Source organism: Psammomys obesus, unplaced genomic scaffold (assembly GCF_907164565.1).
Source record: "Psammomys obesus unplaced genomic scaffold, mPsaObe1.curated_primary_1811, whole genome shotgun sequence".
NCBI classification, from domain to species: Eukaryota; Metazoa; Chordata; class Mammalia; order Rodentia; family Muridae; genus Psammomys; species Psammomys obesus.
In genome coordinates this window covers 7,763,382-7,776,693 of record NW_026586589.1, presented here as the reverse complement: position 1 = coordinate 7,776,693, position 13,312 = coordinate 7,763,382, and the positions used below count along the sequence as shown (strand labels likewise).

Sequence of the window (13,312 nt, the reverse complement as noted above, 5' to 3'; positions counted from 1 at the left end):
AATAAATAAATAAATAAATAAATAAATAAATAAATAAATAAATAAATAAATAAATAAATAAATGAATAAATAAATAAGTCTTAAAAAAGAGAAGCAAGAAATACTGGCTTTAACCTTAAGTCTTGGCAAAACAAAGGGTACGTAGGTGGTTAATTGATATTATTTTTCTGTGTAGTCTACGTAGAACTTTTAGTAAGCATCCATTTTAATGAGTATTTAGTAAGAATATGTAGAATAGGGGGCTATAATAGAGAGATTAGCTCAGTGGTTAAGAGCAATGGCTGCTCTTCCAGAGGACCCAGGTTCAATTCCCAGTACCCACATGGCAGCTCATAAACAGCCTGTAACTGCTGGTGGAAGGGATCTGACACCCCCACACAGACAAACATGCAGTCAAAACACCAACGTACATAAAATAAAAATAATTAAAAAAAAGAATATGTAGAATAGAGGGCTGGAGAGACTGCTAAGTGAATAAGATGGCTGTTCTTCCTGAGGATCCATGTTCAATTCTCAGCACCAACATGGCAACTCACAAGCATCTGTAACTCCAGTTCCAGGGGATCTGACCACTTTTTCTGGAGTCTAAGGGCAGCAGGCACGAATATATCAAAAGAAAAAAGAAAAAAAAAGTTGCAGGCTGGGTATTAGATTTTAAAGTGGACTCTGCATTTTAGGGAGAGATTCCTAAAAGAATACACTGTGTAACTCATTACTAACAACAAATTATTTCAGAAGAAATAATCTGTTCAAACTAAATATGGTCAGCCAACTGTTCTAGGGACTCCAGAGGCTAAACAGGTCAATGCCGCCTAAGCCACAAGAATCCATCTCCAATGAGGAACAAAAACAAGCAAACCTCTACCAGTCAAGCAGTGGAGTGGCTCCCTGCGAACGGAGTCAGACTACCAACATGACACCAGAACATCATCAGGCCCGCAGTGTAAAGGTTAAATGAAGTGTTACAACTAAAATTAGTACCAAGAAGTCCAAAACTTTCACTATGCAATCAGAAGGTTCAACATGTCACAGTAACAGAAGCCTACAGTATATTGCTAGTGGCCCAGAACTGTAACCACGGTGTTTCTAAAGCTTCACATATTCCCCTGACAGATTTGAACGTAAAATAAAATTATGCATTACAATCCAGTGAGCAACATTTAACTAAGCACGTGATATAAAAATGTAACGTTGATAAACTAACCAATACAGTAAGCACAGCCTTGTGAACTCACCTAAACAGAAACATTTCCTTCAAAAATATTATGTGAACAGTTCTTCCACAATCACTTTCCACCAAAACCAAAAATCTCCATCACATCAAAAGTAACAAATCTGAAAAACATGTACATCAGTTTTATACTTCTATTAATTTTTAAATAAAGGTTTTTATAAGATTTTTTTTTCCAAGTGCAAATGCTCTTTAACACTTTTAACAGTATACAGCGGTTAACAGATCCCGGACAGTTTTTGTTTAGAAGACTAAAGTTCGCCAAAAATTACATTTCAAACTATCCAAGAAGCTCTGAGAGCACACTCACAGTCTCTCCCTTCAGTTGCCAACCTAGTTTTTCTCCCACCAGGTTATACAGACTGCTAATGTTTCCTGCCGATTGCAAACACTCAGACATCTGTGAATCTAGGAGCCCAGACGGCCCTAGGACCCAGAATACTCCTGCAACACAGCCTGTAATTCTCTATATACACTATCGACCAGAATGAATGAAATCTTTCGCTCTCAATTAACCCTGAGTAGACCACGTGAGACTCCTTCGAATTTTTCACCATGAGACACACACACCTGACTCCACTAGATTACTAACGGGCACCCAAACCAGCTACATCGGTCCACACCCCATCACTAACCTGTGGAGCCCTACAGGCCTTCCCTTCCGTTTCACGCGGCTGCGAACTAGCGCCGCCAACCTTCAGACAGTAAAGCTATCTAACGCACCCACCCTGCTTCCTCCCGGTAGCTCCTCCCGAAAGGTGCCATCCGCAGCCCCTTCCCTCTTCGGACCTGCCATCCTCGCTACGGTTCTCCCGAGCTCTCGCCCCCTCCTGCCTACACTCCCCAGGCAAGGCCCATCCCAGCGCTGGATCTGGGGAGCACCTCGCTACGAGCCCCTGCCGGGGCTGCGGGTGCCGGTGCCGGGCCGCCCAGAACGACTTGCTCCCGCCCCCGGCCCCAGGTGCCTCCCTAGCGTGGCTCCCCTTGGCTGGTCACGGGCCACTGGGACCTCCTCACTTCGGGGCCAGGGGTGTGAGTGAAGGCCCCGGCCCCACTCTGCGTGCGGGATCCGGAACCCACCCTGCCCCGGTGGCTCGCAGGCCGCGGGGCTCCAGGTGGCCGCTGCCCGCCGCGGGACCACCGGGGCGTCCCCGCCACGGCCCCGTCTCCACTTCGGCACGCAGGCCCCGCCTCTCGCGTCCTCGGAGGCCGCGGAGGGTGAAGCGGCGCCCCAGGACCCCCGCAGCCCCGCCGCGACCCTTTGTGTGGGGCGCTCGCGGCCGCGGGCTCCGAGGCCTGGGAAGGCCCCGCCCCGAGGCACCGAGGAGGCGGCTCGAGCCCCGCACAGCCCCGCCCGTTCCGGGGCTGCGGGAGTCTTACCGGGGAGAGCTTGCGCGGCACCAGAACCCAGACCCGAGTTACCCCCCGCGCGAGAGCCTCAGCCCCGTGGCCGGCAGCCCCAGCCCGAAAGGCTTCCCGGAGCCCACCGCGGCCAACACCTCCGCTGCCGCTTCACAAAATGGCCGCCCGCCCGCTCGGCCGCTCGGCGTTCCCGGAGGGGGCGGGGCGGCGCTGCGGCGTCACCCGGCGGGACACGCAGGCGCGCTGAGGCCCTAAGGTGGGGCGAAACCTCCCGTTGCAGGTGTGTTTGCAGGCCGGGTGTTTAAAGCCCGGTTCGTGGCGTCTGCTCCCAAACCGAGCCTCGCGCTGATGTCCCAAGGTTCTCTCGAAGGACTTCTGTGCAGGCTGCTCTGGTTCTTTGCGCCCCCGGGAAAGGCGCGACGTGGTGCCTACGATGCAGAGCTGTCTGGAGGACTGAACGGACCACCGAGCAAAAGCTCGGTCCTCTTTATGACTGTTGCAAATACTCGGCCTCGGGACCGGAGAGACGGCTCAGTGGCTAGGAGCTCGAAATGCCCCGTGTCGAATGGCTCACAGCGAACTACCTGAACGCCAGCAGCAGATCTGACGCCCTCCTCTGACCTCTGAGGGCATCTACGCTCACTCAGAGACATTAATAAAAATAAAATAAATAAATCAAAAATGAGGCAAAAAAAAAAAATATTTCAATCTGGCCTGGAGAGATGGCTCAGCGGTCAAGAACACTGGCTGCTCTTGCAGAGGTCTTCAGTTCAATTCCCAGCAACCACATGGTGGCTCACAAACATCTGTAATGGAATCTGATTCCTTTTTCCGGTGTGCATGAAGACGGAGCTCTTGTTTACATAAAAAAAAAAAAATTAATAAATCTTTAAAAGAAAATTTCAGCCTACCTTGGTGGACTATAAAATCCCCCACTCTGTCTGCGTTTGTGTGTTGGGCGGGGGATAAGGTAGTTATGGTGGCTCGCTCATTTAATGCCAGCACATGAGAGGCCTGAGGGAGGGTAGATCTCTGGAAATTCGAGGGCCACCCTAGTCTTCAAAGCTAGTGCGGGGGCTTCATAGTGAGATTTTCCCTAGAGATGAAGTGGTAGCAGTTGGACATGCATGAAGCTCCAGGTTGGACCCCGACAACAAATAACCAGCTGCAAGGATGCTCACCTGTAACTCCATCACTCAGGAGCTGGGGCAGGAGAACTCAGAGCCTAAATCGGGTAAGAGGCTCCAGTCGGTAATGGCTCCTGCTACAAGGGCTGATGTCCACAGTTTAAACTCCAGGAACCACGTGGTGGGAGAAACTCCCACTAGCTTTCCTCATGTCCACACACATGTCCACACACAAACCAAGTAAAAACTTAATAGTTTTTTTTTTTCATGCTTGTCCTCTATCACACAGGAAATGTGTGGCCATCCTGGGCTACTTGAGACCTTGTCTCAAAACAAACGAAAATGAATGAAATTTCAGGTCAGGAAGCTTCATTTACCTTAGTATATGCAAAAAAAAAAAAAAAAAAAAAAAAATTCTCAGATTAGTTTGGTCCTCATCAACCCTCACCATTCCCTTCTTCCTAACTGTACCCTGTATCTTTTTCCTTTTTTTGGGGGGTGGGGTGCGGTGGGGGGCAGAGTGTTGTATTGTTTTGACACAGGGTCTGGGGCAATTCAGGCTGTCCTTGAATTTCTGGTCCTTTTGCCTCCAACTAAGTATTGGGATAAAGCCTGTACCACGGCATCCAACTTTGTACTTTGTGTCTTTTCTTTTAAAACTGGGTCTAGAACTCCAGGCTAGCACGTGCTAAACAGGTAAGTACTGTGCCACTGAGCTCTAGTCTCAGCAGTAATCTAAATCAGAAAGGGAAGCATCAACTACTAACAAAATCGGAGCCTTAAATTCTCACAACCCCAACAGCCTTTAGGGAAAATGTTCTCTGACAGGGAAACTGAAATAATATCTGCATTATAAAACCAAACCTAGGAGATAGAGAGGCAGGAGGATTTCTGAGTTCGAGGACAGTCTGGTCTACAGCAAGAGTTCCAGGACATCCAGGCCACACAGAAAAAATTTGTCTAAAAAAAAAAAAACACAAAAAAACAAAAAAAAATCTAATAATAATGTTATTATAAATAAAATCAAACCTACATATTACATATACACATGTATATCTTTGTGTTTATATCAAATACCACTCAGAGAGGCAGAGGCCTGGACTACACAGCAAGTTCCAGGTGAGTCAGGCCTATATAGTGACAGCCTGTCTCAAAAAAAGAAAGAAAGAAAGAAAGAAAACCTACCCTTTACATATACTTGTTTGTTTTGTTTTCCGGGGTTTTCAAGACAGGGTTTCTCTGTGTAGCCCTGGCTGTCCAGGAACTCACTCTGTAGACCAGGCTGGCCTCAAGCGCAGAGATCAGCAGGTCTCTGCCTCCCGAGTGCTGGGGTAAACAACATGCACCACCACTGCCCGGCTCTGCCCTATGTTTTTATGACAAGGTCTTTCAGGGAGGTTCACGAAGGAGCTTGTCAGTTTGGCTCAATTGGCTGCTCTGGAAGATGCAGGGATCCTGTTGTTTCCTTCTCCTGAGCACTGGGGTGGAAGCCTCAAGCCGCCACACTGGCTTTTTTACTTAGGTTCTTATTGTTGTATATAAATATTTATTATTGAGTTATCTTTTAGTAAAGCAGCAGTTATTCCTAAACCAGCTGTATACCCAAATCACCACACAGACACTAGGATTCATTTAATTAACCTAGAGCACAATGTCGGGCAGTAGTTACTCCATCCAAAACCTCCAAACCTGCATAGTTTCCTACCATTCAGATTCACCCACTACACTTGCTTTTAGTGATATCTTAGGTCCGGTTCATCTTTCCACGTGGTTCCAAGACCTCTCCTCCAGACTCTCCTCCTCCCTCTCCCCTGCTTCATTCCTCTTCCTCCCACTCTGGACCAGGATATCCCACCCCATCCTCTCCATTGCTCAGCAATGTGGCTGGTTGTTTTAATTGACAATTTAGAAAACAAATGGTGGCATGTTTACACAAACTTGAGACAGGTAATGCTTAGAATAAGCATCACAATGCAATGTCTGGATTGAAACCAGGTAGTGGGGGAGAGAAATCAGCATTTGAGTGAACAAGGGTAAATTGTATACATTCCAAAACAACATTATACCATCAGGTTCTGGTAATTGAACTCATGTCATCAAGCTTATGGGACAAGACCAAATGGAGAACTGTTGCAACTTGGAGGACACTGGAGTCTACAGAGTCAGGTGCTCCTTATAAAACACAGAAGAGAGTTGGGGAATGCTCTGTTGATAAAGGGCTTGTTTTACACACATGAAAACATGTAGAGGAATGTTAATTCAGAGCATGGTTGCTCTGGCCAGAGATCTCATCCAAAGACATAGGTTTGTGTGATCAGGCTGGAATACAAACACACCTTTAATCTGTTATGCCAGGATCATGGGACCCTCAGAGACCACCAGGAGACAACTCCATGCTAGAGCAAGAGAGCTTTATTATGAGAGCAATCGAACTCGGGACCCAAGTCTCACTGATGCAGCAGTAGAGAAGTGGGACCCCGAGCCCTGAGTGAGCAGGGGGTTTCCATGACAGCAAGCAAGGGGGTTCATGCCTTAACATTACAGGATTGGGTAAAAGCCATAGGGGCAAGGTGATCTACACAATCACAATTGTCATTCTTCTAAACTACATCTGGAACGTTGGGGAGAATTTTCCCAACCAATTCTCGTTAATTATTGCCAGGGAGATTGTCTCTATTTTCTATCAAGTATTTATTCTGTGATATTTCCTGGAGGCTGTTGCTAGGACCTTTGTTTTCTGCCAAGTGCATATTCTGTGATATTTTCTGGTACGTGAGTTCAGCTCCTGGTCAAGATGGCTCCTCATTTCAAAATGGAGTCACCCAAGCTAACTTAAACTCTTCAAATCCAGGAGATAGAAGCAGGCAGATCGGAGTTCAGGGCCAGCCTGTTACACAGGTAAACCTGGTCTCAAAAAAATAAAAAAAAAAAATTGTAGAAGGAAGCACTCATGTTTGAAAGTGATATCTGAGTGACAGAAAAGGTGACAAATCAGAGAAAAACTTGACAGAGTAGGATAGCCCAACTCTCACAAGAAGAGAGAGAGAGAAAAAGGAAGCTTCTTAAAGAGGCAATGAAGAAAGTGAAAGGAGGCAGCTTCACTAGGACATTAATAGAGAGATGGTTGCAGACAGAAAACAAGCTGGACTTAGGTGAAGACCAAATGAACCGGAGAATGACAAGAAGCCAGGAGAATTGAACAGATTGCTGGAGTTAGTTTGAGGCCAAGCAAAGCAATTTGAGGCCAAGAGAAAAGCCAATTGAATTAAGTTATCTGAGAGAGGAGTTTGAGCCAGAACAGCTTGAGTTGAACCAGCCATTTCAGAGCTCAGTAAGAATAAGAAATGGTGAGCTTATGCAGCAGTAAGTCTCAGAGGCTGAAAGCATTCTAAGCTAATTAGATTGTATGGAGGCTAGAAACTTCCAGGAAAAGGCCTAGGTTAGTGGAAGGAGGCAGTAAGCCTGTGAGACAACAACTGAAACAGGAGAATAAAAGTACTTTAAATAAAACATGAGTTGAGGGCTGGAGAGATGGCTCAGAGGTTAAGAGCACTGAATGTTCTTCCTAAAGGTCCTGAGTTCAATTCCCAGCAATCACGTGGTGGCTCGTAACCATCTATAGTGAGATCTGGTGCCCTCTTCTGGCCTGCAGGCACACATGCAGGCAGAATACTATATAAATAATAAATAAAAATTAAAAACAAAAACAGAAAAACATGAGTTGAGCCTGGCAGTGGTACTCCCAGCACTCATGGAGGCAGAGGCAGCTGAATCTTTGTGTGAGTTCGAAGCCAGCCTGGTCTACAAAGTGAGTTCAGGACAGCCAAGGCTACACAAAGAAATCCTGTCTCAAACAAAACAAAACACATGAGTTGAATCCTGTGCAAGTAAGTGCTGAAGCAGATGCTCTCCAAAGGAAGCCTACCAGAACCAGGCATGGTAGTACACAACTCCCCCCCCCCTTTTTTTAATAATGAAAGAAACATTTTTTTAAAAGATTTATTTATTACTTACACAGCATTCTGCCTATATACCAGATCTCACTATAGATGGTTGTGAGCCACCATGTGGTTGCTGGGAATTGAACTCAGGACCTTTGGAAAAGCAGCCAGTGCTCTTAACCTCTGAGCCATCCCTCTAGCCCTGAAAGAAACAATTTTTTAAAAACTATTTATTATTTCTTATGTTCTTTGGTGTTTTGCCTGCCTGTAGGTATGAGCCAGGGACAGTTCCAGACAGTTGTGAGCTGCCATGTGGGTTCTGGGAACTAAACTCAGGTCCTCTGAAAAAGTAGTCAGTGCTCCTAACCACTGAGCCAGCTCTCCAGTCCCTGTGGTGCCCACCTTTAATCACAGAGAGAAAGAAATAAAGAGTGAACCAGAGCAAGTGAGATGGCGTAGCAAGTTAAAAACAAAAAACAAACAAACAAAAACAAAATAAAAAACACTAGCGATAAAGCCTGATGACCTGAGTTCAACCCCAAAAAGTCATGTAAAAGCTGAACTGACTCTAGGAAGCTGTTCTTTGACCTCCACATGTGAACCATATATACATGTGAACCATACACACATACTCTCTCACACTCACACACACACCCAATATTTATTTTAAAAAGTTAAAAGCTGTGGGTGTTTTTTGTTTGTTTTTGCTTTTTGAAACAGGGGCTCACTATGTGGCCCTGGCTGGCCAGCAGGGAACTCACTTTTTAGACCAGGCTGGGTTTGAACCCACTGAGATCTGCCTGTTTCTGCTGCCCAAGCATGGGTCTTAAAGGCCTGTGCCACCACAGCCAGGTGGCTTTGTTGCTGTTGTTTTGGGACAGGGTATCATTCCGTAGTTCTGCCTGGCTTAGAACTTGTAATGTAGACTAGGTTGGCACAGAACTCAGATTGCCAGCCTCTGCCTCCTGAGTGCTGCAATTAACAGTCACATACTTTCATGTCCCATTTAAAATAATTCAAAATAAAATGACTTTTTTTGTCTGTTTGCAGGACTGGGTACTCAATGCAGAGCCCAAAGTTGCTCTACAATTGGAGTATATCCCTAACCTTTAAAAGTTTAATTTGTTTGATTGCTTTGAGACAGGTCTCTGTATTAGGCGTAATTCTCTAACTGAACAGAATTGATACAATAACCATGCACATCTTGAAAGGGATTGATGAGCGTGGTTTACAGACTGTGGACCAGGTGCCAGAGGCTGCTTAGTTGACCAGCTCCTGAGTGGGGAGTGAGGATTGAAAGAAAGGAACACACCACACTCAGGATCGTTTGAGTGGGCCGGCGGGCCTTAGAACCTGTAACACCTGGTTTATTCTATAATCCCTTTTCTTTAGTCAGAGCAAAGCACCTGGATACAAGGAAGTGGTTCCTGGAAAGGTCAAACTCATTTACCTGGACCACCTGTGTGTGTGATCCTCATGCAAACAAAAGGAAGTGAACTTGGCAAAACAGCCTGCTTATCTCCATCTCCAGGTGAAGGCCAGGGTGAAAACATGTTATTTGCTGAAAACTCAGTAACAAAGCAGCCTGACAAACAAGCAGCTCTCCACATCCAGGTGGTCCAATGATGGCTGTTTCCCTGAAAAGCCAAGAATCCATGAGTAGTTCAGTCCATGAAACTGAATGTCTTAGCAGTCTCAGTCTGGTGCAAGAGACAGTCCCAGAGAAGCCATAGAGAGCTTGGTCTCTGGTCTACATTGGAATCCCTCAGAAGGAGGTTGTAAAACCAGGGAAGAAATGCCTCAGCAACAGGACAGATGAACTTGCTCAAGTGAGGGCAAGCACACAAAAAGCAAGAGCTTCCTTCTTCCATGTCCTTTTACAAAGGGCTGCCACCAAGTACTGTGGCCAGATTGACGATGGGTTTTCACACCTGGAGTGCCCAGTTGCTTGGGTTTTAGTTGATTCAGGATGCAGTCGGGTTGACAACCAAAATTGGCCTCCACATTATTATTTATCCCAGACTTGCATGGTTTTCATTGTGAGCATGACCTTGAATTTATACCCTTACTCTGGAATGCTAGGATACAAAACTGCACCATTTTCCTCGGGGCTGAAGATTAAGCTCAGGGCTTCATACATGAAACAGAAGCACTCTACTAAAAGAGCTATATCTGTAACCATAAAGATAGATATTCTTGGGGCTGGAGAGATGGCTCAGGGGTTAAGAGCACTAGCTGCTTTTCAAAAGGACCCAGGATTAATTCCCAGCAACTGTCTGTAATCCCAATTCCAGAGTGCCCAACACTTTCACACAGACACGCAGGCAAAACATCAATGTACATAAAATAAAAAGAAAAATAATTATTTGAAACAAAACAAGCTCCTCCTCCAAAAAATATGATATTCTTAGGGGCTAGAGAGGCGACTCCATGGGCAGAGGACTTATTACTCTTTCCAGCACTATCTTAGTAGTTCACAACCACCTAACTCCATTCTCAGAGGATTCAAGCCCCTCTTTGCCCCCAAGGGCACATGGTACACACATTAATGCACACACATAGTTTCTTACAGGTAGACACTAATATACATGATATAATTTTTTTAAAAATTTCAAAAATAGCTGGGTGGTGGTGGCGCATGCCTATACTCCCATAACTCCACAGCCAGAGGCAGATGGATCTCCAAGTTCAAGGCCAGGCTGGTCTATAGAGTGAGTTCTAGACAGCCAAGGCTACACAGAGAAAGCCAGACTTGGAAAACAAAGAAACAAACAAACAAAACATTTTATATTTCAGATGGCTTAGCAGCTTAAAACACTGGCTGCTCTTCCAGGGGACAGAAGTTTGATTCCTAGCACCCACACTGAGCAACTCACAGGAGTTGTTGGGGTTTTTGGTTGTTTGTTTTTCCAGACAACATTTCTCTGTATATGTAGCCCTGGCTCTTCTGAAACTCACTCTGTAGACCAGGCTGCCCACCTGCCTCTGCCTCTTGAGTGCTGGGATTAAAGGCATGCACCATCACCACCTAGCTAGAAACCGTTTTTTAAGAGAGTCTCTGTACATAGCACAATAATCTCTATGTCGAACAGACTGGCCTCAGTCTCACAAAGATCTACCTGCCTCTGTCTCGTAAACTCTGGGATTAAATGCATGTGCAACCACACCCAGACTGACTACTCACTTTTTCAAAATGAGCCAGTTTGGGAAGACAATAAACGGGGGTGAGGGGGTCAGCTGGCTGGCTAACTGTACTGAACAAACAGCAGACAGGAAGTGACCTTTGTTTGTTTGAATCTTTGTTGAGAATCTTCGTTTTGTTTTTCGAGACAAGGTTTCTCTGTGTAGCCCTGGCTGTCCTTGATCACAATCTGTAGACCAGCCTGGCCTTGAACTCAGATACACCTGTCTCTACCTCCAAAGTGCTGGGATTAAATGTGTGTAACTGGGAATTTTAAGACCATGGTGATGATTGTCTGGGGTCTTGTTCATGTAAGAGCTTAAGTAACAAAACAGCAATGTGGAGTCCTGAATGTGAAAACAGACACACAGTCACACACTTAGGGAGGGCACACAAGGAAAGCTAGGACTTGCTCCAAGGATAGGTTTGGTTATCAGCCTCATGCGGCCACAGCCGGGGAAAGTGGCTCCACCATTACAAATGGGTCTGTTGTGTGAGAGATCTTCTGAATGTGTTCATAGAGACACGTCATGCAGTCAAGATGAGTGGAACCAAAGCTGCCTCGTCAAAGCAGAGTGGCCCTCATTCAAGTTTGCATCCATCTAAACATTACTAAAATATAAGGGAGGGTATTTTATTTTATTATTTTACTTTATTTTATTATCTTGAGACAGGGTCTCACTATGTAGCTCTGGCTGTCCTGGAACTCACTATGTAGACCAGGCCAGCCTCTAACTCATAGGGATCCACCTGCCTCTGCATCCCTCATACTGGGATTAAAGGCATGTCTGATTAAAGCCAATTATGAGACTTTTTTTAAATTTATGCTACAGTATCCATCATCTCAATCAAAAATTACAATATACTCATCTGCATGATCCATAACTATGTTCCTGGTCTACTCTGTAGCAGCTGATCAGAATCACCATCACAGTGTTAGGGAGTGGGCTGAGGCTTGTTTATTGATGCTGGTTACTGCCTGGGTACACCTATCCTTGTACCCGACCTGATTGGCTGATTAAACGGCCTATACCTGGGCAGGGCAGAATGGGGTAGGCGTGGCTAAGGACAGGAGAATCATGAGAAAGAGGTGGACAGAAAGAGAGGGGAAGGATGTCTAATGGCTAGACCAAGATGGGTTAGCTTGGAGGAGAAATCATGTGGGCTGGGAGAAAGGACGCCAGTAATGGTGTGAAAAAGCCCAGATGAAGAACAAGCAAGTATTTTGGGATTATGGATGGAAGGTAGACCAGATGAGGATGATTAAAGCGGATGGCATGGGATGGGGGCTGGGAGGTGGAGGGTGAAGTGATTGAGATAGTGTAGATAGAAATATCTTCCTGGCCGAAGGTAGTAAGGCGATTATAAAATCTGTGTCTTATTATTTGTGATAGCAGGTTAAATAATAACACCACAGTAATTATAGGGCTAATAATAAATATTATACAGCCTAACACTCATTTTTATTTACACACTTATATTTTATTTATACAACACCACACCTTTTGACTTTTCAAGGAGAATATTTTGCTGGTGTCAGCAGGATGAGTACAGTTCTATAGCAATCTTGTTTGTTTCACAGCATTTTTCTTTGCTGATGGCTGCTAAATTAATTTTTTGTTTTCCTCCTTGATGACATTAGTGATTCTAATTTCAGTTTCACATTTGTTTTTCTCTTGTTTTTCCCTCTTGTAACACTGGCAAAAAGCCAGGCATGGTGGCGCCAGCACTCAGGGAAGCAAAGGCAAGCAGATCTCTGTTGAGTTGTAGACCAGGCTGGCCTGGAAGTTCAGGATAGCCAGGGCTGTTACACAGAGAAACCCTGCCTCGAAACAAAGCAAAACAAAACAAAACACACACACACACAAAACCCCAAACCAAACCACTGGCAAAGGATCCAGTGATAAAAAAAAAAAAAAGTGAGCTAAAAATTTAATTTCTGCAAAAAAAAAAAAATTCATGCAACCTACTCTAGTGTTTAGTTTTGTTTTGAGACAGGGTTTCTATGTGTAGACCAGGCTGGCCCAGAACTCACAGAGATCTGCCTACCTTTGCCTCCCATGCTGGCACCAAAGGTGTGTGCCACCACACCTGGCTATCAAATCCCTCCTCCGGAGGACTCGAATCCAATGAGCTTCCCATCTTCACAGTTCTCCATACTGTTTCCTCGAAATACTCTTTAGTTTTTCATAGCGCGATCACGTGTATTACAGTTCCTGTTTATTTCTGACTTTCTCTCTCTCCTCTAGTATGACAGCTCATCAAGGGCACTGCGCCCTTTCGGGTCCTATTAACCAGTGCATCCCCCAAAACCACAATAAAATGTGTGCCCTGGAAATCCTCCACATTGTTGGAGGAAAAGATTAGCAAGTGGACCTAGGCATCTATGGAGGGCAGTGTGAGGAAGTCTCCAGGGTTTTTAAATGCATTTTTTCTCCTTCAGACTCTCATAAACTCACAGAAGAAGGGG

At 45.3% G+C, this 13,312-nt stretch overlaps 1 protein-coding gene across 11 annotated transcripts in view; it reads right to left on the bottom strand.

The window, feature by feature from the left end:
• LOC129672736 (RNA-binding protein 12) overlaps positions 1-2,800 on the bottom strand; it is a 41,986-nt gene extending 39,186 nt beyond the window's left edge. For 3 of the 11 annotated variants that reach the window (XM_055602315.1, XM_055602317.1, XM_055602320.1), the window contains exons 1-2: positions 2,612-2,791; positions 1,236-1,335 (exon numbers count right to left, since the gene is read on the bottom strand). In XM_055602315.1, coding sequence (XP_055458290.1) covers positions 1,236-1,249 — 14 coding nt within the window. In that variant the 5' untranslated portion in view covers positions 1,250-1,335; positions 2,612-2,791. Of the gene's footprint in view, positions 1-1,235; positions 1,336-2,311; positions 2,497-2,611 lie in introns of those variants that run through there. The other 8 variants (XM_055602318.1, XM_055602316.1, XM_055602312.1 and 5 more) reach the window with 7 other exon arrangements.
• Between the last annotated feature and the right edge of the window lie 10,512 nt (positions 2,801-13,312).